Source organism: Pleuronectes platessa, chromosome 15 (assembly GCF_947347685.1).
Source record: "Pleuronectes platessa chromosome 15, fPlePla1.1, whole genome shotgun sequence".
NCBI lineage: Eukaryota > Metazoa > Chordata > Actinopteri > Pleuronectiformes > Pleuronectidae > Pleuronectes > Pleuronectes platessa.
The window spans coordinates 10,585,705-10,608,919 of NC_070640.1; the positions used below are offsets into that span (position 1 = coordinate 10,585,705).

Genomic DNA, 23,215 nt, shown 5'->3' on the forward strand with positions numbered 1-23,215 from the left:
TGAACTGAAATAACAGTTCAGAATTCAGAAGACAATCATTGTGATCAATTTATCATTTAAATGAATTCATCAATTAAAACTTATTTTGTTCTTAAATTTGAGGATATGCAGGTTCTCTAATATATATCATTTGTAAATTAAATATCTAGGTAATTTATTAACCTTAATGATAATAACTACAAAATAATAGATATACATTAGCGGTCTTTCTGAACAGTGGCCCAAAATGTGGTTTCTAGGGGAATAAGAGTTAAAAGTATAATAATAAAGTCAAACGCACCTTAGTTCCTGAGGTAGCAGGCATTGGTGAGGAGCCGGGTTGCAGCAACGGGGAACGAATCAATTCGTCCTTCTCCCTCTGCTGCTGCAACGAGGGGGCCTGAATCAGTCAAACAGCACCGACACACAGGAGGAGGAGGAGGAGGAGGAGAGGAGGAGAGGATGACAGAACGAAAAAAACATTGTGGAAAGATAAGATAAGACGAGGGAAAGGCAAACTGGTCTTACTGAAGTTTTCTTTTACAAAATAAAAATAAAACACACAACAAAAAGTGCTTAAAATCTGAACATGGTGCTGCATGAGCCTGTGAGGATGAATCTTTGTTCTACATAAACAATGTCTGATAACAGCTCCTCACTATTAACTGCAAATCATCCTTGCTATGATTGATCAATAATTTGTTAATTATTCTTTGGATAAATGTCTGAAAATAGTAAACAATTTTGAGAATATGTGAATATGTCATACATTTGAATTGTTAATTTAAAATGCAATAACATTTATTTCTATTTTAATTGCTAAAAAACAGAAAAGCAGCAAATCCACATATCTATAGAAACTAAAATCAAGGAAATAAGAGTTTGTATTGATCAATAACTTTAAACTATGATTTGATTATACAAATATTTGGTGATTGGTTAATGCATTAGCAGTTTGGATAAAAACAAAGACTTTATTACAAGTTTTACCAATGAAATAACGAAAAAATATGGATTTATTTGAGGGACTCAATTTTACTATTGCGATATGTATTCTAAAAATTCTAAAATCTCCCATCCAATTTCACGGAAATAAGATCGGTAAGTGTCAACAAAGGATCGTGGTCCATGGAAGATCTGACTGGAAAACTTAATGTAATGTGAGTGACGATTCTATTTCATGGAAGTGAATATTCAAGGATTCACAGCTCCGAAACCTCTTAGTTTGTCTTCGTTGCTTTCAAAACCTTCTCTTTAAACGCTCGAGTCTAATGTGAACTTCACCTTCTCTGTGCTGACCTTGGGTCTGGCCGGCGAGGGTCTGGGCCTCTTCTTGACCTCGATCCAGGACTCGGAGTCCAGGTCAGGGAGGCTGGCGGAGAGGCCCTTAGGCATCGTCTTGAGGTTGGAGATGTCCGGTTCGGTCTTCAGCTGGTGCACTGGTGTAGAGGCCCTTGGAGAACCTGCAGCAAACACACAAGGTCACAGAGAACAATGTCAAGGATGACTACTGCCAGTGTGCAGATGAAGTGAAAGTATTGAAACCGGGAAATCAGGACACAAGACTTAGGGAGGCCTAAGATTTAGAATCTGCCAAAGGAGTAAAATTATTTGGACTTCTTTACAAATAAGACAAATCACCACAGTGGAAATCGAGCTTCATTAACACCAGGTCAGAGCGCTCACCTTGGGGCTCCTCAGGCATCTGTCTCGGGACAAACTCGGGGCAGTTTATGAGCTGGGAGAAGTCGGTGTGGGTGTTGTTTGGCATGTTCAGACCCGGGAGAGGCCACTTCTCGGGGTCCACCTTCCGACGGATCTTCATGTCGATCACCTCCACTTCCTTACTGTCCTTCAAAGACTGGTGGGAGAAAGAGTGGGTTGCATTGAACAGTTTAAAATCACATTCTCATTATCTCAGATCATCTATCTGCAACTTTGCTGTCCACATTCATCGGCAGAATCCAAGTGAGGGAAAGTAATGTGCGAACCTCCATGATGAGGTTGACGTCGGTGGTGAGGGCCTTCACTCTGTGGAAGCTGGCGACGAGTGCGATGGACAGGAAGCCCTCATCATCCATCTTCCTCCTCAGGAAGAAGTCCCGCTCCAGGTTGTCCAGGCTGAAGTAGTACTCACTGCAGAGCGCGAAGAAGTGAGGACACACATGGTCAACATTATCCAGGACATAGTGACAAGACTGCAGTTAAGCGTTTCCTCACATTTGTCCTTTCTGTCCAACATCGGACGAAATAAGACATGAGGGAAAGATGGATGAGGGAAAGAGGAAGTCACACAGGTTTAGAGATGTGTGACTTCCTCTAAACCTTTTTTTAAATGACAAATTTGCTCTCATGGATTGCTAACTTCTTTGTTTTCAGAAAAAATAAATGTTCGGCCATTTTTGTCTTCGGCAGAGACTCTGAAATAAAACGTGGGGTAAGACAGAGAGCCACAGACATTTGATTTAAGAGTTTCAAACCTTCAATGCAGCTAAAACTGAGTTTAGACGCTGTCTGTGTATCACTACTGTAAAAAATAACCCAAACTTACATCTGCTTCTTGATGTAGTCCTTCAGCAGGTCCTGGTCGACGGAGAACATGTCGTTGCTGCTCATGTTGTCGTAGTAGTAGGTCATAGCGTTGCCGAACTTCTGCCCGTGGGGTCCGTCCTTCATGTCGTAGGACTTGTAGCTGTAGTGGTAGTCGTAGTGGCCTTGATGGGACAGACACAGTCAGTTAGAGAGGCAATGATTTGAGTTTTCAATTCATTTCTCCAACTCCAATGCGTCATTGTATGCAGTCTATTCGAGTGCAGATCCCACAAACTATAAAAACAATACAAATAGCTGCTTGTATTTCCTAACTTGTATTTTCAGTCTCTCTTAACTAATTAATATTTGATGCGTTTTGTTTTGCAGTCACACACATCACTTGTTATGTGATGGGTCAACATTGCATCATTATATTTTGGTTTAATAAAAAAGGGCTACAAGCAGATCAATTGTTCAGATTTAGAAAGTTCTGAGTCTAATCAACCCCTTATTGAAATATGATCTCCTGTCTGCCAAAGAGAGTGTGTTTGTGTAGAGTCCATCTGAGCACACACAGATGAGGTGAATAAATGCACCATCTCTTCAATAATGAGTCTTTGAGACAATTTGTTGTTAGTTCTTCCTCCGTGTTGTTTGTAAACTTTATTTTCTTTCACTTTTCTTCCCTATTACAGTTTTAAAGGTTTCCCGTGTGGCAGGCGAGCGGGGAGACGGAAAACAGAGAGAGAAGTGGAGAGGGTGAGGGAAATCAGAGTGTATGAAAAAGAGCGACGGGGGGAGGAGAGAGGGAGACTCCTGCCAAAACCAACAGGAAACCTGCTTCTTCTGCTGGAGCCAAGGCCTCTTGCTCACTCAAACACTTTCTGGTTTTGCCCCAACACAACCATGACGAAGCAGCACACAGAAAGTAACAGTTCTCCCAGATAAGTCAGACACTGCTCGATTTTGTTGGGAAAATAGAAGCGTTTCTACTTGGTAGCAATAAGAGCATATATATGATTAAATAAATAGCTTGACATTGATGAATTGATGTTTTCTCCATCTTCTCTGTGCTTTAGTGTGTTTGCTAGGTTTGAATATATCATTATACCTCTTTTAACCATTACAGCTTCTTTATTTTTCCGGTTTGTTGATGTTATGTCCATTACTCAGGAGAGTTCTCAACTGAACAACTCTGTCCAGCTAAATTGACTGTTTACTCCAGAACAATGACACGTGGTGGTTTGTTTCTTTTTATTAATTTAATTTATTTTGATGTTAACTTGCAAAAAGTGAAAAAAATATAGACTCAATTTACAATGCACCAACTCTAATGTCAAATTTCTAGTTCTTTCTGCAAATTAATTTGTATTTCTCCTTAAACATTCTCCATGCATGACAAGTTTAGTGTTTGTGTAAAAGACAACTTGTTTGTAAGCTGATAGTTCAGTTTTGTGTCGAAAGATTTATATTCTTAGATTATCAGTGTTTAAATATTGAATATTGCCTGAATTTAGCCCAGCTAGGTGTCAAGAGATTTGTTTGTTTTTGCATTTCAATGCTGAGATCAGAGATGTGAAAAGTTCTCTCCATGATGTTTAGTCAGAGAAGAGACATGAAGATCTCATCACTTCTACAGCACGTCTGCAGCTTAGATCTGAACAATGTCACCAGTTAAAGTAGTGTGTAGTAAAATATAAAACATACAAATATATAAATATACATTTGTATTTATATATCTCACTGTAGGCCCACGTCATGTGTGATGTTTATATTGAATCTTTCTGTGCCAGTTATGTTTGAAAAATAAGAAAAGATGGTGAGGACCACAAAAGAAAATACCGTTCTATTTTTTTTCTGAGCACAGAAAACTGGTGGTTGAGTTGTATTTTTACATTCGTGCCCATGTCCGTCTGTGAGTGAAATAAAAATAAATATAAACATACCTCTACCCCTGCCTCGTCCCCGGCCTCTTCCTCTCCCACGTCCACGACCTCTGAACCCACCGCGGAACGGCGCCCCTTCGCTCTTCACACTTGACACCTCGTCATGATCGTCACGCCACTCGCGCTCGTACTTTTGACTGTGCCAGTCTGTAGGGACGACAAACACAAATCTTAATATCTACACAAACACATCACCAGAACTGAACCATCAAAACTAACATGGAGGCAGGAAATCCAATCAACTCATAGCATATGATAAAAAACTGAACTTTTGGTAACTGGAGAGATTGCTGCAGATCTATCATGACACGGTTTTCAGTGGTAGAAAGGGACTTTGAACTTATACAATATTCTGCGGAGGAACAGATCAGATGTTTGCCAATCTTGTTTCACCAGAGAATATAAAAAAAAACAAGTTATTTATACATGTCAATTTAAACTGTTAAACTATCAAAGCGACCATCTAAGTAGCGGGAGGTTCCCTGATCTCTCCACATCCTGCTGCTGAGTCATGCACGCTGCCTCCAACAGCTAAATGCAGTAACATGCGGCCTCGCCGTGAGTTCAATGTTACGTGACGGCCTTGCACACTCACCTCTGAGGTCGTTCCTGGCGTTGGGAGGGAGGCGGGGGTTTTCGTTCTGCCTGCTGTTGTTCCTGGAGGCCGAGCGCTCCCTGGGACCCTCGGACTTCACCTCGATCATCATGGGAACCCATTTCTGCTTGTTTCCTGTTTGTAACGACAGCAACACATTTAGAGAAGAAAGGCACTGATTCATTCCTTTAATCCCAATTAAAGTTTTTATTAAAAGTTAACTAAACTTAAAATATTTTATGGACATAAACCCAGTGATATTTTAACAAGAGTATAAATACTATGAATTGTTATCACTTTAAACTTGTTAACTGAGCTGTGAAGCAGCATTCAGACACTGGATGTGGCAACTGAATAACAGTGATCATGAGGAAAAATAGTGCTCAATTATCCCCGGTCTTCTAGTGATGACACAGCACTAAGTCAGCTGCTATACCTCGGTTGGCCAGCAGGATGCATTAGTGATCTGTTGTGTAAAGCCATGTCTGGTTGTAGGAATGATGAGTGTAAGTTTGGGTCAGAGTGTGACAGATACCACATGCAATAGCAAAGAGGAAATGACGGCCACTTTTTAAAGTGACGTGGCCCTGTGTCTGACTGAGAGGGTAACGGGGAGAGAGAGAGAAAACTACACTAAGAGAGGGAGGGAGGTGCAGAGCGAAGTAAAATGAAGAATGGCACCTAGAAGAGCACATGGCCAAAGCCAAGGCAAAATATTTCCCTCTACCAACTCTGTATTTCCTGCACCCAACTGTGCAATCTCATAGGTTTACATTATATCCTCAGAAACTGATAAAAATGTCTAAAACAAAGAATTGTGAATCTGCACCTCTATCCACATCAGCACTAAACTTTACCATGACCTCATTGGCTGAGGTAAAAAGAAGAGGACGACAGCGAATATGGATCTGCACATGACAGAGGTCACTGTTTCAAATATTTAAAAGAGCTCACTACAGTTTATTCAGTAGCACATTTTTGAAGGGCAGAAATGTCAAACAATCTACCAGTTTCATAAATCCAACAAAAAAAAAGGCCATTAGCCAAATAGCTGATTGGGTCTACCAGTTCCTGATTTGTCCTTTTTTGCTTCAATGCTGAGATCAGAGTTTTTAAATTTCTCTCCATTGATGTTTAGTCAGAGAAGAGACATGAAGTTCTCATCACTTCTACAGCACGTCCGCTGGTCACATGACCAGTCCATGCATGACACGTCAAGGTTGTACTGTTGCCTAAAACTTGACACAAGATAAATGCTTATGGTTGTCACTCACAGGTATTCGTCTAGGACTTTTGTGTGCTTTCATATTGGGTTTTAGCGTGTAAGTATATATATATATATATATATATATATATATCTCAATGTGAAATGTTAATGTCTGAGCATCAGTGTCACAAAGTGAAGTTCAGAAAATACAAAGTGAACTAAAAACAACTCCCTGCAGAGACTGAAAAACACTCGGGCTGCAGAAGTGAAAACCTCCCTGATGCATTTCTTTGCCAGTTTTGTTTCAGTAAAGAAAAACGAGCCTGAAGACCACCAAGGAGAAGGGGAGGGAGGGAGGGGGAGCGAGAGAGAGAGACTCTCACACAACAAACCCGACATCAGTCACGGAGGGTAACCATGTAGTGAAGGTCAGAAAACACTTGCTGCCTGTGCTGGCTGCTGTAGTTAAACCTTTTATTGCTGCCAGACCTGTAACACAGTCATCACAAGCTTCTACTCTGTCACCTCAAATGTATAAAAGAAGCCGTTACCGATATCAAGTGCAAAAATCTCTTGTCCCTCTATGGAGGACGCACTCTGTTTAACAAAATCTATATCCGACATAAACGGCTAAGACTTAGTTCTCTATGAGAAGAACAAAGATGGGTGTACTCATGCTGAGTACTAGAGTCATTTTGTTCAATTAAATTCACCTTTTTTCTTTGGGCCGTTCTTCTGGGAGTCGTCATCGCCGTTCTTCTCCTCTCCAGAGTCGTCTGACTTGGCCTTCAGGTTCTCCTTGCTCTCCTCGTTGCTCTTTTCCTTTGACTCCTTCTTGGTCATTGTTTTCTTCGGGACCTGGACACAAAACAGGATCACACAGAAACACGTTTAGAAGACGAGCTGGAGGGGCTGTGAAGTGCATTTTGGAGACTCGAATATCAAATTCAGAGGTTAACATGTCATTAACCTCGCACAAAACTATTTTGCAAAACACTTCCTTTTATACAGGAAGTTAATATGAAAACATAAGCACATGTAGAAATGTACAAGGGTTATTTTCTGTTCAAGCAAAGTGAAATCTGAGTTCTAAACATGCTCTGGACATTTTTAAACATAAAGTTGCGCAGAATTACATCCAGGGAGCACTAGTCCAATCAAAGCTTAATAACCTTAACTATCAGCTATATACGCAATGCTAATAATGTCAAGCTTTGGATTGCTGGCTATGTCACAATGGTGGACATGAGGCTCTGGTGCGAGAGATACTCAGTATCCAACACTGAGTAATGACAGGTGGTCTTCACTTTTAGCTTTTATATAACCTGACACTTCGCTGACCTTTCACATGTGACATGCAGCTGCAGCGTCCGTAGTTTAATATGAAATAATGTATGTAGCCAATAATAATAATTCTTGTTTAAAAAACTCGTCAGCTTCCTGTGAAAGAAACGTTTTCATATCAGCAAACAAACATTCATAATTTGTCTGTGAAAGGTTCATTTTTCAAAGAGGACAACTGACAAACGATTCTGGCTCTATATCCAACCATGCAAAATCTTTACAACCATGATACTGCAGTAATTGCAGTATACAACCAGTACTCATTACATAAAGTGTAGTATTTCAAAATCTGTTGTGCAAAGTGTATACTAAATAAAACGAAAGAGTAGATCATGTGTAATAAAACAAGACTTAAGTGGACCATACCCAACAATCTAGTTTGTGGAATAAAGAGGGATCAGTCTATGACCAAACACATTTATAAATATATAGTAATGTGTAACCAAATAAATATTATAAATGTTTGGTACTAAGTATGGAGCTTTGGGGTATTTTGTCACTTCAAGTTGACAGACCAACTCCCCAGGGACACATTAAAAGTGTCTGGGTTAAAGAGCAGACTGTGGTTATGACTTTTCGTTCTTTTGTTCAGTCTCATTTTCATCTGAAGCAGAGCAACACACACGAGTTCCACCTCCGTCCTCAGGCCGAGCCTCAGACAGCGAGCAGTTCACCACACAGAGCAGTTCACCACACAGAGCAGTTCACCACACAGAGCAGTTCACCACACAGAGCAGTTCACCACACAGAGCAGTTCACCACACAGAGCAGTTCACCACACAGAGCAGTTCACCACACAGAGCAGTTACACACAGAGCAGTTCACCACACAGAGCAGTTCACCACACAGGGAATCGCCCGCGGTCTTTATCTTTGCTCACAGAGCCAATATGTGACTTTATTCAAATCAAACACGACCAGCCTCCTCCTCTGTGCTACAGCAGCTCAGCTATCAGCTACACACAGATCTGCAGAGTGCGATAGGCCTGAGGGGTTTACCCAGAAGTCATGCAAAGCGTTCGTCTTTAGTCGAGTGAGTACTCCCGAGGTATGACACATTTCATACCACAAACCATTCACTCCATGTGCACACACTCACTACTCGACGAGCTCAGCCTTTGAAATAAAGACTCACTTAAAACATGCACTTTAGTGCTTAACAGCACTGTTAAACAATGATTCACCACACAAACAAACGAGACAAGCAACAATTCTGGAGATGGACACAATATTGCAAATATGTTAAAAAATAACCTGTAAAAAAATTGCAGATAAGTTATGCCTGATCTAACAGAATCTAGAATAGTATCAGTCACAGGCTGAAACACGTCTGATTATTGCGCTCATCGTTTTTGGTCGGTTGCAGGTTTATAGAGATGAATTGGTGTCTGATGACATGTTAAAGCTTTTAATTGAATGTTCTATAATTATTTCCATCTGAAATGTGAAGTAGGATCTGCCAAGGCTACAATCAGAACCCCCTGAGGATCCTACAATTATTTTTATTTCAATGTATCTATAGACTTAACTTTCTGCAAAATGCGTAGTGAAACTCTACAGCCCTTTGGAACACTTAACGTAGGGTAATCCAGCTGTTAAACTATGTAAACTATGTCAATTTACATTATGATTTTGATGACTCATTCATAAAGTTTAATATTAAAGTAATATTGTTAAATGTGTTCTGAAACACTACGTTTAAAAATGAGGCGAGGAAGAAAGAGGAGGATTGAACAGACAGGGTTGCACACTGTATTTACCAAAAGTAAAAATACTAAATCCTGTATGAGCCAAGCTGTTAAAAGTATGTCTGGCGCCTCAAACAGTGCAGCAGGTTAACAACAGGTTTAACTGGTTCATCAAAATACCAGCCAGGGGGGAAGACACCAAACCAACATGGCAAACCCTGCCTCAAAATCTAATAAGTGATATATAGTCTAATTTATAGTTTGACATTCAATATCAATTTTTATTGCAAGTACATGACTGAAGCACCTGAACTTCCACATCATATGGAGTCCTTGTATAAAGTCTTTATAGACGTTCCTATCGATGTTGGCTCGTCTACTGATCACAAGCTGAACAATGTTGGCGTTGTAAACTTTGTGATCATAAATGAAATTGTCAAACGATAACTAATGTTTTAAAACTTTAATCTTAAAGCTGAGATATTGCAATGCTGCAATTTGATCTACCTCCAATATTGATACTGTTTATCCTTTAGTAAGGACTAAACACTATGTCCATGAGTCATTATTGGAATAATTAAAGGTTTAGTGGGTAAAATTTAGTGACATCTATTGGTAAGGCTGCGTGTTGCAGGTCAGTACCCCTGACCTTACCATCCCCATCTAAACATGAAAGAGAACCTGTGGTCGCCTTGAGTTGTCATAAAAACTCAAAAAGGTGTTTGGTTTGTCCAGTTTGGGCTACGGTACAAAAACATGGCGGCCTCCGTAGCGAGAACCCACTACCGGTGTAAATATAAAGTATTTATATATAAAGGGCCCATTCTAGAGTAAAGACTACAGAAATTTGGACAATTTAGATGAAACTAGTGGAAACATCCCTAGGAATATTTTAAATTAATTACTGCCAATAGATCCTTTTCACCTAAATCTTACACACCGAAACTTAGTCATTTGTTTCAAAACCTATTTGGTGTCCCCTCACAGGATCTATGTAAGAAAAGGTTGTTCTCATTACCTTAGTGTAGATTAATATTACTATCGCTTTCATTTGTGGTGCAGTAATCCAGGCCTAGATTTCTCAGTAAGAGAGCAACGATTTATGTTCAGTTTTGCCAAGCCTTAAATAACAGCTGGCTCCCATCCACTCCCATGTTAAAACTTTGTGCCGGTCACACCGGAGGCTGAAGCACCTCGAGGCAGCCTTGGCGCAGCGCGGTGCTTCAGCCTCCGGTGTGACCGGCACAAAGCCGTGCAGCGATCTACTGGATCAACGGGTGATATTATTAGCGCTGCCCGGCGGTTCAGCGTCGGTTCAGTGTCCGTTGTGAACAGCCAAGCGCCGGGGCGATAGGGATTAGCGCGGTGCTCTGGCGTCGCCTCCACGTTCTGTGTTCCTCTTTCAAAATGAATGCGCTGTCGATGTCTTCTAAAACAGACTCAATGGCAGCATCTACACATCTCAGCTCGCCAGCGGCAGGCATGTTTGTTGAAAACGAATTCAACCCGAGGGCACTGTGATGACGTGGTTGATTACGTTACCGTTGATCATCTGTCAATCATCGTATAAAGCCCGCCCTGACAATCTGATTGGCCCGGTCGGGCCATCATTTTTTCCCAATGGAGCGACTCCAGACCGAACTGCCCGACCAAATTGTTGTGGGCGGGGCTAAGTTCGTCTGGCATCCAGGCTATATATAACCTCTTGGGGTGAGATAAAAAGCTTCAGAACGCACTAAAGTAAACGGGAAAACCCACAAGCATAGTATGAGCACATTGTTTTGTATTCTCAGGGGCTGCTTATGTAAATTCTGTTTGTATAAATAATGTATGGTCTAATTTGCAGCATAAGACTAGTGGTCAAGTCAGCTTATAGATTCTTCTTGTTTTGTGCAGGGAAGTGTAACTGTGGAGCTTATTATTGTTAGAAAATTATAAATCAGACTGGATGTCAGCAGGTGGGCAGCTGCAGGCTTCATGGACTGCAGGTTGAACTTACACTGAATCTCGATGAGTCTCTGACCTGCCTGACAGTCGGCGGGCAGGACACGGTCCGTGTCACTGCCTCAATCTGAACAGAGGGAGGGAAGAGCAATTTAGAGACGACAATGGGGTGGACCATGATGAGCATACACACACAAACATGCATACACACAATGAATGTAAAAAAAGTGCAACACGGTCTATTGCTTAACAGAAAATGAACAGGAGTCATGAGTCTTGAATTGTCAATGTTTGGGACTTGATCTGGTTTGAATCATCAATGAGTCCTAAATCTGGTGTTTTTGAGGAACCGAAAAAAAGTAAACACATTGTTACATCTTTAAAATCTCATCTGGGTTGTGTTGCTCTGCCCAAACAACAATGATGATATTATGCTTCTTCCTGTTGCCATCAAACAGTGAAAATGCCAAGTGAATGCTGTACAAGCTGTGGATAATAAGCATTCGCTGCATCTACACTCTACTGAGCTCCCTCTGGGTTTTATAAAGTACACCCAATATCATTTCAGCAGCTAAATGGCTAATGCTGTGCCATTACATGGAGGCAGGCAGGCAACACATTTATTCTGTGTATTGCTTTGGAGTCTGCACAGATGGGAATAAGAGGCAATTATTTTTAGCGAGGGCAGGGATTTGTGAAATGATGGAAATCTAGGCTGGTGTAGAAGACTGTGTTCAAAGCTCAGGTGTGCGTGAGTTTTCTGAATCAAAAGAGATGAGGACATGTGGTATAACGGTCGTGCAAATGTAGACAGTGATGATGAGATCACAAGGATGCTGATTCACTCTTCCTCCAACACAGGAATGTATCAACGGAGCTGTCACAGTGGTTTTACCCCACAGAAATTAAGAATCCTTATCACTGGTGCAGTTTGAGTGAAAAAAAACTCAGATCAACAACCTAGCAACCTAAACCCTGAAAAAGTTTTACTCTGGACACAAAACAGACAACGACATAAAGCAATAACCGATAAGACAACTGGTTTTCGATTGTAATAAGAGTCAAACCGACACAAACCACCGTGGACTTAACTCTTCTGGTATGCACCCATTTCCGTACACTCACTACTTCCTGGTGCCATTAAAAAAAAAATTTGCTGATCATACCACTTAAAGGAGAAGCTGATGGTTTTTTAAATTAAAACACGACTAGATCTGTTTTCAGACAAACTGTGGAAATTGTCAGGACGTATACCTTCTGATGCAGAAGGTCTCTTGTCTACATTGTTTAATACACATGAGGTAACCAATTAATCAATCAAAATTAGTTCTAAATAGTTTTCATTCAGATTTATTCTGCCTTTATATAATAGCTGAGGAAGTCAACACTGTGGCATTTGAGAGGCTAGAACTTGGTTTGATGGTTGAGACTGATGGCGAAAACCACAAGTGAATTATACATTTAGTCAATTTCATTATGAAATTATAATGTATATAAATTATAAACCTGGTCAGGTTTATTGCAGGAAATATGTATATTTAACTTCAACCAAGGCATTCAATTCAACAGCACAACCCTGCAATCAAAACTCATCCTTTATCAAGTTTCAGTGTCCATTTCCCAGCATTCATAGCTGGTGGAACAGGTTACATGTAACCCGTAACATGATGGGCAGTGAACTCCAGCACTCTAAGAATAGCAGCAACACAGATCCAGGTTCTGTTTATTGAGGGGGGGGTCCCTAAAAGGGCATCCCTTCCCAGGGCTTGGCTATCATCTCAATACTCTGCCTATGGCAACGTACCCACCGGTTATTCCTGGCTATCATGATGTGACCCACATTTTCCTGCTCCGTGACACGGACGCTTCTTCATGTTCTCTCCAGACCTGGCTGCCTAAAATAGTGAAGGGTTACCATGGTGGCTCTCTAGGTGACACACTATCGTCCTGAGATCAGAAATAGAGACTGGCTGAGGTGGGGGTGATTCGTTACTCCAACTACTGTGAGACCAAACAAATTAGACGTATCCCCTGTTCGGACTCACAGCTGTAGTGTACGAGTGCAATTATTTTTTTGAAGGATCAATATGTTGGATTTATGGCACAAATACAGTGTTTACAGCTAAGACCATGTTGGATGTCTCCGTTTCTCTGTTTCAAGGAATAGTTCCACATATTTCGAAAAGGTACCTGTCGAGAGCTGGATGAGGCCATGACCTCATAGGGCACATATTTGAATACATTAAACAAACAAGTTGCTAAATTTTTGCATGTTGTAAAGCTGTCGAGGCATTTCCTGTATCTGTAATAAGGTGTGTGTGTGTGTGTGTATGTGTGTGTGTGTGTGTGTGTGTGTGTGTGTGTGTGTCAACTCAAGGTGTTATTTAGATCTTCATTTCAGTTAAAGGATTGAGAGGTTTGAATTCATCAGGCCGGAATTCTCTTATTAATTATTTCATCATTAATTCTTCACTTTTTAATGAATATTATTTCTAATAATAGTTAATATTCCTCTTTCACCACTTCCATGGAGTGTGGTCAGCCATCTTTGTTTTGTCCCCTCAGAGTCCAAGAGGTCTTGGTGTGGTGGTGAGCCTGCGCTAACCCTGACACTTAAAAAAGAAACATGCCGTTGGGTCAGCAGACGCAAACGGCTCTGTCTGTCGAGCTGCTGTGTAATTACAGCCACAACCACTAAAATACCTATTGTAGAAAACTGCACAGACACGCCCATTGTAGTGAAGTAGCAGGACGAGCTGAGCGGCTCCTTCTGACTGGTTGGTGAATAAAAGACTTCTGAGATGTTCTTAAATAAGCTCCATCTGTTCTTACATATGTTTGACGTGACATTCAATCGAGAACAAACTGAGAAACAAACTAATTTCTCCCTGCCTTTATCTGGTTCCCATCACTAATAAGTCATTCTTGCTGACATCATACCATCATCAATCAACTTAATGTTGTATGGAAGTGCTTAGTCATGCACCCAATGCATAGTCATGGTCACATTATCACTGAGGTAAGAAATCAATTTTTTTTTTCATCCCACAGACAGATTGAACAAACAAAAACACAATTTCACAGTTTTAGTCCTGTGACCTCTTTATTTCAAAACCTCCCTCCTTCTCTCCCTTTCATTTTGATGAGTCATCTTGAACTCAGGGGCAGTTACATACATATTATCCAATAGAGTGTGGTTTGGGCTGAGTGGCCGACCCCACCCACTATACAAAAGTGTTCTGTTTGCTCCTGGGATGCAGTGGCAGTATCATGTGTCAGGTGTGCGAGTTTAGATGTTGGCAACATAAAGGAATGAGATTTGGAAGGAAACAAGCTGTTCAGCTCAGTAAGTCACTACAGCCCTGTACTGCAATGCTGTATTTGTTGAGCCACACCCACTTTGACTAATCCGAACACATCATTTAAGTCGCCCTTGTAACTACACCTCACCCACATATTGTGTTTCACTCAGAAGTTTGTCTTTTCACTGTCTTTACATAGATTTTCAGTAACAAGGTCTTTAATTGTAGTCACACTTAGGAAGCAGGACACGTTGGTCACACCCACAGTATTTCATTTGTTTAAAATATGTCCCTGTTTTCGTTTACACGTGTCGTCCACACAGCTCTGAAGTTTGAGCACCGCTGACCACGTTTTAGTTTAAAACATCGGGAGCTGCATTTTAACCTGGGGGGGCAAAACCTGCTTCCAGATTGGTTCTTCTCAGTCCAAGAAACTAAAGTCCTGCTTTTACTTTTCACCTGTTTTTTTTACCTCATTCTACATATCTTCAACCGGCTGCAGTGTAGAAAATATGAAAAACTGGGTTTTAGTTTTACCACTCCAATGCACCTGGTCCGAAGGTATTATTAAGTTGGCTGTGTGATCAGACCTTTCTTATAGATGTGAATGTAAAAGAAACATGTAACTTCTAGTAGAGTCCATGGATCGCATCATGTGACCATTTCTGTTTAAAAAGGCCTGCAAAAAGATTTCTGCAGCTTGTCTGTTGTGCATCAAATTGTTGTGACCTGTCAAACTGTAAACAGTCTGAGAACATGTTCCCCACAGCCTGTTGTCGAAATCAGGATGATTCCACCCTCATCTCATTAGTGGGTCCTTTGTGTGCATCTACCAAACTGTGAGTCAATATTGGTCAAACAGGCAACACCACCTACCTGCATGTCTTTGGTTGCCATCTCCCCTGGAGTCGGCCAGCTGTTTGCATCAGCAAAATCTCCAACCTACACAAAGAATAAAACAAAGCTGAATGAGCAGAATGTTCACTGGTATGTGGAATAAAACAAAACGGGCGAACCTGGTTGGTTACATTGGTTACATTGGTTACATTGGTTACATTGGTTACATTGGTTACATTGGTTACATTGGTTACATTGGTTACATTGGTTACATTGGTTACATTTTGTGTGAGCAGGTTTAGGAAACAAGAGAAGACCTCAAGTATTTTCATTGGCTCTGCATTTCAGCCTCAGTTCACAGATCAAACCAATAAAAGAAAAAAGAGAAATGGAGAAATGTGCATGCGTTTGTTGTGGAGGCTGTAAATTCCTCCAGAGAAAATGAAAATACACTTTTTCCTGTCTTGCCTGCTGTCAACTAGCCACCCTGCTTTCCTCAAGCATTTAGCCGAGCGCTTCCTGTAGTCTGTCAATTTATTTTGCTCCTGCAACACTGGGGTTACCTCAGAGAGTCATAAACGATTGTGGTAAAGGTGTGTTTAACAGCCCTGCGGTAGTAAAGCAGACCCTGCCAGTAGAAGGTATGAAGTTGTGAATGACATGCTGTGAGCAAAGTGTGTGTTGTCTTATCTGCCGGGCCATTGGCTCACCGGGAACTCCCATTTGCATTGTACCAGGTGTGAGGGGAGGATACTACACACAGCTCGAGGTGTGAAAGATAAACACGACCGTACATACCTGCACTGAGATAATGAAGACATTCTTCCAAAGGCTTCACAATAGATTAACGATTATTATAGATAAGTTCTCTTCATAGAGAGATTAAAAATATCAGATGGTGTCATAGAATAAAGCTTTGTTTAAAGCCAAAAATGTGTTTAACCCATTATAGCTTTAAGAATGGGTGCGACGTCTGTGTTCCTCCCTTTAGTGACGAGGCCATCCTTTTCAAGACATGTGACTGAGAAAATACTTTGTGATTCACTGAAATACTTGCAGGAATTGCGAAGGGTATTATGAGAAAAGTAGGAGGATCTAGGCGAGGAGATAGATGTTGAAGTAGATTAAGGCACATATGACAAAAACAATGAAGAGAATTCAGACCCAGACAATGTGCCCGTCGACCCTATGATCAAGGCTCAGCCAATAAGAGATGTGTTTAAGGAGGAGGAAGACGAGAGGATTCCCTGAGAGTTTTCTTTATTAGTGACAATTAGGGAAACTGCAGTGGTTCGCAATGAAAGCCAAATGTTTAAGCGATCAAACTTTTTTTATTTCATGTCTTTATCCGTTTCAGAGGCTGAGAATATTTAACGTTTTTGTTAATACTGTCGTCGCTTCAGAAAACCTTCAGGTTTTAGGCCATTTTAAAACAGCACTTAGGGTTTAAGAGTGGTTTTATTCTGCAATTTATTTCTTTATGGATTCTTAAAAACTGCTTGTATCAGACTATAAAGGCCTGGTATATACTTGGTATTAACGTCCGTCTCTGGTGATCCAATCACAAGTTGACAGTTCCAAGTGTGTCAGTTCACACCTGCCATTAGAATGTGTCTCCACATGTGGGACCTGTGGCCACTTGTGATCAGATCTCAGTCCTCAACTCTACACGCAAACACACACGTAGGTCATTTCTGTATGTTGCTTATGGAGTTGTCAACTTGATTGTCACCAGAGAAGTGTGTTAATAAGTTTAAAGGTTGAGTTAGAGAGCAGTTAGCTTAGCATAAAGACTAGAAACTGAAGGAAGCTTCTAACATGGTTCTGCCCCCATGATTTCCCTATTGTGAAGTTCATTTCTTCAGTCCACACAAAAATATTAAAAACATATCTGTGGTTTGTTTATCTAGTCAGCTGAAAAATTTACCCTTGAGTAACGAGAACAGGGATCTGTGACCAAGCAAAAAACTACTGATGTAACTGCTATTATGACAGTGATCTTTTAGAAAAGCACCAGAATACTGTGAGAAAAGTCAATTTATTAATACTCAACGTGTCTCAGAGAAAACTGAAGCTGTAAATCTGACACAAGTCACATGGCAGCCGCTACTTAATCCGTTTTGGTAACTTCCTAAAGAAGCCCTGCTAGTGCTGTTCATTATTATAAAAATACATCTTAACTTTAAATGGAGCGTTACTGAATACATCATTTACTGAAACACACAAGCATGCATCATTACCTTTCCTCCACGTCTGGCTTTGGGCGGGTTCCCTGCTTTCACCACCTTGGCAGGGCCGGTCGACTCTGTAGAAACACATCGATATCAGCAGAATTAAAACTCTAGACACTTTACAATAGACCATTTGTAGCGAGAAAAACAACTGATTTCATCTACAATGATGATTGCATTTCATTAATCAGACAACACATTAGATTAAGCACAGAGGAGATTGTTTTTTTTCCCTGGCAGTTTTGCCCATACTCACTGACTGGCTTGTCTCAGTTAAATGATTTGCCTGTTTGTTCAGTTTTAATTAACTTTTCCAACACTTGTCTTATCTACCTGTGGCAGGCAGCCTCAATAAATTATTTGACAGTGTTTCCTTTAAGATTTTTTTAGCAGAACAGCCGGGCCGACCTCACCCACCACCGCTCTTGGCAGCGCCACGGCATCTATGCGCGTTACTTGGCACCGATTAATAGACTTTGCTCCTCTTCTCTTTTCTAATAACTCAGATGAAGAACTGATCTTTATCGTAACCTGATCATGCATAACTGGGGCATTGCTTATTCTGCAGAAATGAAGTTAAAACACCTTACTACAACAGAGTAAGACTTGTGCGAATCACAGACACAAAGTAAACTTATAGTATAACTAGTGTTTATAGTTAACCTGTAAAGTGAGCACAGGTCAGAGGGTGAGAGGGGAGAGAGAGAATCTGGCAATGTTATACGGCACATAACAAGGATGCTGTTATCAGTGTGTGTCTGCCCATCCTGAAACAGTGGTGCCGCCAATTAAAAATTTACCCTGGTTCTAGTGATGGCAAATTGTTACTCTTACTGAATGAGATGCATTTTTTTGGGGGGGGCTCTAATAAATCTGAGAAAGATTAAGGTCTAAGGGAACAAACAGCGTTTCTCATAAAAAGACGCGATAATGATGAATCCTATTCCATCCTGGGGGGAAAATATTCATAAAAACTAAAACAGAGCAACTGAGCTCACTTCACCATTTTAACCTGGCTTGTGTCTTTAAGTCAGAAGTCCTGCTTAGTGGTGTCTTTGGCTGCAGTGTCACCACATTCAGCAATACAAGGCAGTGAAAGCTGCTCACAGAGACTCTGCCGAGCCATTTACACCAAGGCGCAGTATTCAGTAAGCTCCTTAAGGACGATCATGTCAGGGGAAAATGCCTGAGAGAGAGGGAGCAGGGAACAAAATCCTTTGGCACACTATGTCTCTAACAACACCCAGCGCAGCAACGTCCCAGGGTGCAATTACAGAGTTGGGAGAACATATGTAGTCTTATGTGCAAAATATTATCAGACAAGAGATTTGGGAAGAATGTTGTTCGACGTAACACGAATATTAATGGTTGGCCGACTAAAACGAAAAGTTTGTCAAATAGATGGTTCGATTTACATGGAATTCAACCAGGAACAACCACTAACCAGGTATCCAACTGACTATAGCTGAAACCACTATTCTCTTAATTTAAAAAATAATTATTTTAATGTCAGAATTTTACCTTCGCTAAGGAGGTTGTGTTTTCACCCCTGTCCATTGTTTGGATCGATTGGCATTGATAAGAGCCAGGTTTAACATTGTAATATTGGGCATTTATTTGACTGTCGTCATTTCAAAAGGAACGTTTGATGGATTTTGGTGGGGAAAAGAATCAGGCGAATTAAGGGGACTGATTTGTAACCTTACAACAAAACACTCAGACAGACGTCTGGTCCAGGAGTCCTGAAGCTTTAACGGATCAAACACCAATCGAAACAAATATGAGGAGGGAGCTGACACATGTAAGAAAAGAACACATTATGTTATCTCTGAGTTGTATTAAATGCAGGGCTTAATATCCACATACGGTCTGTGCACCAGTGTGACACACAGCGAGCTATCCAGCACCTTTTTGCACCACACATAGAACTTTATATCTGGAGCTGAACTCCCCTGTAGTGTGTTCAGGTCAAAGTTTTCTTCATCAGGTTATATTGGTGCACAGCTCCTCTTCACATTCCCATGACGAGACACAGAGAGAAGAAGAACAGAATCATAAATAACTGAAGGGCAGGCTGGGTAATGATGCTGCAACTGCCTGGCAGAGAATAAAAGTGAGCACAAATATCTTGTCTGAGCTGCGGAGCCACTACTGACCAAGAGTTTATACAAACTGTGGAGGAAGCCAAATATGCAGAATACGCAAGGTTATCAAAGTCACAGCAGATGTCAAGCAAAATTAGTTATGGAGCAACATAAGAAGAATAGTCATATGTATGGGGAACTTGCACGGTTCCTCTCAAACTTTTTAGCAGATCGGGAACTTTTTATAGACCGAAAAATCACCCTTTTCTTTTTCAGGCCTGTTGAAGGTCCAGTGATGTGCACAGGAACCAGAGAAGGAGATTATTATAACAGGAGAATGTCGAGAGCATTAAGACAAGGGGTGGTGCCTGAGTTGAGTATGTAGGAGGCAGGACATGACATACATTCCGCTTCAAAAAAAAAAAAAAAAAAAAAAAAAAAAAAAAAAATCACATGTCTGTGACGGCCGCGGCCTCCATCTCCAAAAGCTCCCGAATCGAGTCTTCCTAAGCTGGCATTTTCCTCTGCATCTTCTAAGTGTTTGACACCTTTTTTTATATCCTGAGATTTGGGTAATTTTGGTAATTTTGTTATGTTGTTAGAAACATCATCAAAACGCCAACTCACCCGGTATCCTCTGGACACTTTACATGGGGATGCCAGAATATATGATTCAGATATTGGTGTTCTCGTGTACAGCCGGACAATTTCAGAAAAATGTCAGAGGTTCAGTGCATGTCTGAAAGTGGTTTTACAGTCTAACAATCCTTGAGGCAACCACACGTCATATTTTCAGAGTGCATGACTGTACAACTACGCTGTAAGGCAGAAAGAAGCACTGTTACAGAATCAAATGGATGGAGATGTTCAACATTAAACACACAATGGAGTCAAAACACATCAAGACACCAAACTGTCTCCTGAACAGCATCATATAGATCTGTGCTCACAATCAGCTCCAATTTAGAAGTACTTTATACCAGACCTTCCATCTCAGGATGGAACGTATTAACTCTTTACTGACATCCCATTCTACAATTTCTTTAAATTTGTTTAGTTTTAAATCTATGAATTTAATTTGAGAAATAGTATGATTTGACTCAAACTTCCCGACACCAACAACTCTGCCCTTTGCTCAACAGTTTTACAGTCATGTGTGCAGGAATTTTGTCAGCAGAAATCCAAAAACTCGTGTTCAAGGCTGCACAGTGTAAAGTATCGAGGAGATAAAAATCGACCAATAGTGCAATAAGTGGGGCATCTGTATCAGTCCAAATACAAAAGAATGAGCACAAAACACTGTGAAATGTAACTGGATATAAAGTCTCATTTTCCCCCTCAGCTGCAGCTCAAACAGCGTTGACCATGTCTGAATAAGAGGAGGACATTAAAACAACTGTGGAATTGTTAGAGTATCATTAGAGCATCATCCATTTCAGGAAAGAAAATCCCCAAAAAGTTTCAAAATTTTATTTTGATTATGCCTTAGGGTCAACCAACATTTGTTTACACGTTCCATTATCTTGTTCAGAGGCCGATGTTTTTGGTTCAATACAAAAGAGTCATTAGGAGACTATGTATTCCTCGACAGCCATAAAATTACAAGAGCAGATCATTTGGTGCTATTGCAGTTACCCGATGTTAGAATACTTAATCACATGAAACTAAAAAATATCAAAAGGTAACACTTCAATACCTCATAAAAAGTTCCATGAAGGAATTCCAATGAATTCTGCCCCGGAAGCTAAATGATTAGAGTGGTAATGACCGACATCTTGATCATTGTAGCCCCCACATTCTATTTCAGGGGGATAAAAAGACCATGTGAACTAATTCAACACTCAATTGTTGCTTTGTGACGTCGGCAGCTTAACTTCTTAACCTGCATAGATTTTAAATACAAGCTTCTTAAACCCTGCAGCACTCTCCAGTCGCTAACCCACTATCTCACACTCAGGCCGGCATAATGTTGCTTCAATGCTGCTGATCTTAATCAGAGCTGCTGGCGTCACATCAACCTGCCACTCAGCCAAAAATTACTAATGACAGACGGGAATGAGAGGAAGCATCAAAACTTCACATTGACCAAAATTCAAGACTTTCTCGGTCGAGGATCATATTCAAGGCTACATCTTTAGATTGTGGATCTAGTCTCCAGCAGTGTTTATGAGCAGCAACACTCAAGCAAAACAAGGAATTTCTTCTAGTGGCTGATAGAATCCAAATACCACTTCTTGTGCAACCATTTCAACACCTAGATTAAGATAAGCTGCATTTGTAAGACACATTGTTTCAGTCACTCCTAAAACCTGGTGAAGTGAACATAAAGCTATTGACCATTACTCAGCACATCGTGGTGCAGTTAACGCAATCAATCCCAAAGATCAATAACGGCACAAAGTATCTCACCACTACTCAATTTAATTTCAAGCTAAACACTAAATGAGTGACCTTCATATAACTTGTTTTTGGACAGTTGAGAACTGATAACTCATGTAACAATGTAGTAGACTACTGGGAACTGATAAGTCTAGGTATTGGTCAAATTTTCTCGAAATCGAAAATGCATGGTCACAACCCAATGAATCAATTGTAATGGAATCGCTGCAATTAGTGATGTCACCCATTGGTTGCATGGGGCCATCGTGGCCAGCACCACTCCAAACCATATATTTGGATGAGCGGGGGGGCTGAGCCTGAGTTAGAGCTCAAGGACATCTACACTTGTAACCTGCGGCCAAACTTCAGACTACAATATCAAGCCCTCTTAGCATCCACTGCATTGACGAGGAAGGATGAAAAGCCGGTTGGATGCTGTTAATAAGCTTTGCTGCACAACTCATGTTTATTTATGTGGTGACTGGCTGACTAATAACTAATGACTGCAAAGCAAGATGAATGAATATGAAAGTGGTCGCTCATGAACTTGCAAACAATAATCACCTGATCCAGCAGCTTGGACTTACATCCATCAGGTGGCCAGAGACACAACTCTAGATAAATGCCAACACTAACCTGCTTGGTATCTAAATACTCAACAGTTTTCATATCTGACTGGCTAGCTTATAACTGCATCTAAACAAATAGCCTTACAAGTAGCCACCTAGTTTGGAGACCCAAATCATTTGCTTGGCTGCACAGTTGTGCCACTTTCTTGTGTAACCAGGCCTTATAAACCAAAAACTTCTCTGGTAAACGCTCCTCAAACAGTTGTAAAAAATCTTGAGCTCAGCACAAGTGTCTCATGTAGAAAGTTCGAATGATGCAACAGCTTTGTGCTAGATTCACGTCATGGATTCAACATGAATTCCACGAGTATTTATCCCCCGTTATCTGCTTAGTTTGAGCGCAAGGTGTTAAAAGTCTACGGAAGGTTTCCAAACTCATGCTGCTACCTACAGTGCATGACAGAGCATGTTTTACAGGCCAGAACATACCCCAGGTAACCAGGCTGTGGTGCAACCATCAGATATTTGCAGCAAAGTAATTAAATACTACAACTCTCTCGCCCTCTTTTCCCAGATCAT

The 23,215-nt window shown here is 40.7% G+C and overlaps 1 protein-coding gene across 2 annotated transcripts in view; it reads right to left on the reverse strand.

The window, feature by feature from the left end:
* larp1 (La ribonucleoprotein 1, translational regulator) overlaps positions 1 to 23,215 on the reverse strand; it is a 45,265-nt gene that overhangs the window by 8,592 nt on the left and 13,458 nt on the right. The window contains exons 2-12 of one of the 2 annotated variants that reach the window (XM_053441386.1): positions 17,614 to 17,678; positions 15,413 to 15,478; positions 11,290 to 11,361; positions 6,973 to 7,117; positions 5,053 to 5,187; positions 4,458 to 4,604; positions 2,531 to 2,693; positions 1,971 to 2,115; positions 1,666 to 1,840; positions 1,279 to 1,442; positions 281 to 379 (exon numbers count right to left, since the gene is read on the reverse strand). In XM_053441386.1, the coding sequence (XP_053297361.1) occupies positions 281 to 379; positions 1,279 to 1,442; positions 1,666 to 1,840; positions 1,971 to 2,115; positions 2,531 to 2,693; positions 4,458 to 4,604; positions 5,053 to 5,187; positions 6,973 to 7,117; positions 11,290 to 11,361; positions 15,413 to 15,478; positions 17,614 to 17,678 (1,376 nt within the window). Of the gene's footprint in view, positions 1 to 280; positions 380 to 1,263; positions 1,443 to 1,665; positions 1,841 to 1,970; positions 2,116 to 2,530; positions 2,694 to 4,457; positions 4,605 to 5,052; positions 5,188 to 6,972; positions 7,118 to 11,289; positions 11,362 to 15,412; positions 15,479 to 17,613; positions 17,679 to 23,215 lie in introns of both variants that reach the window. The other variant, XM_053441385.1, reaches the window with a different exon arrangement.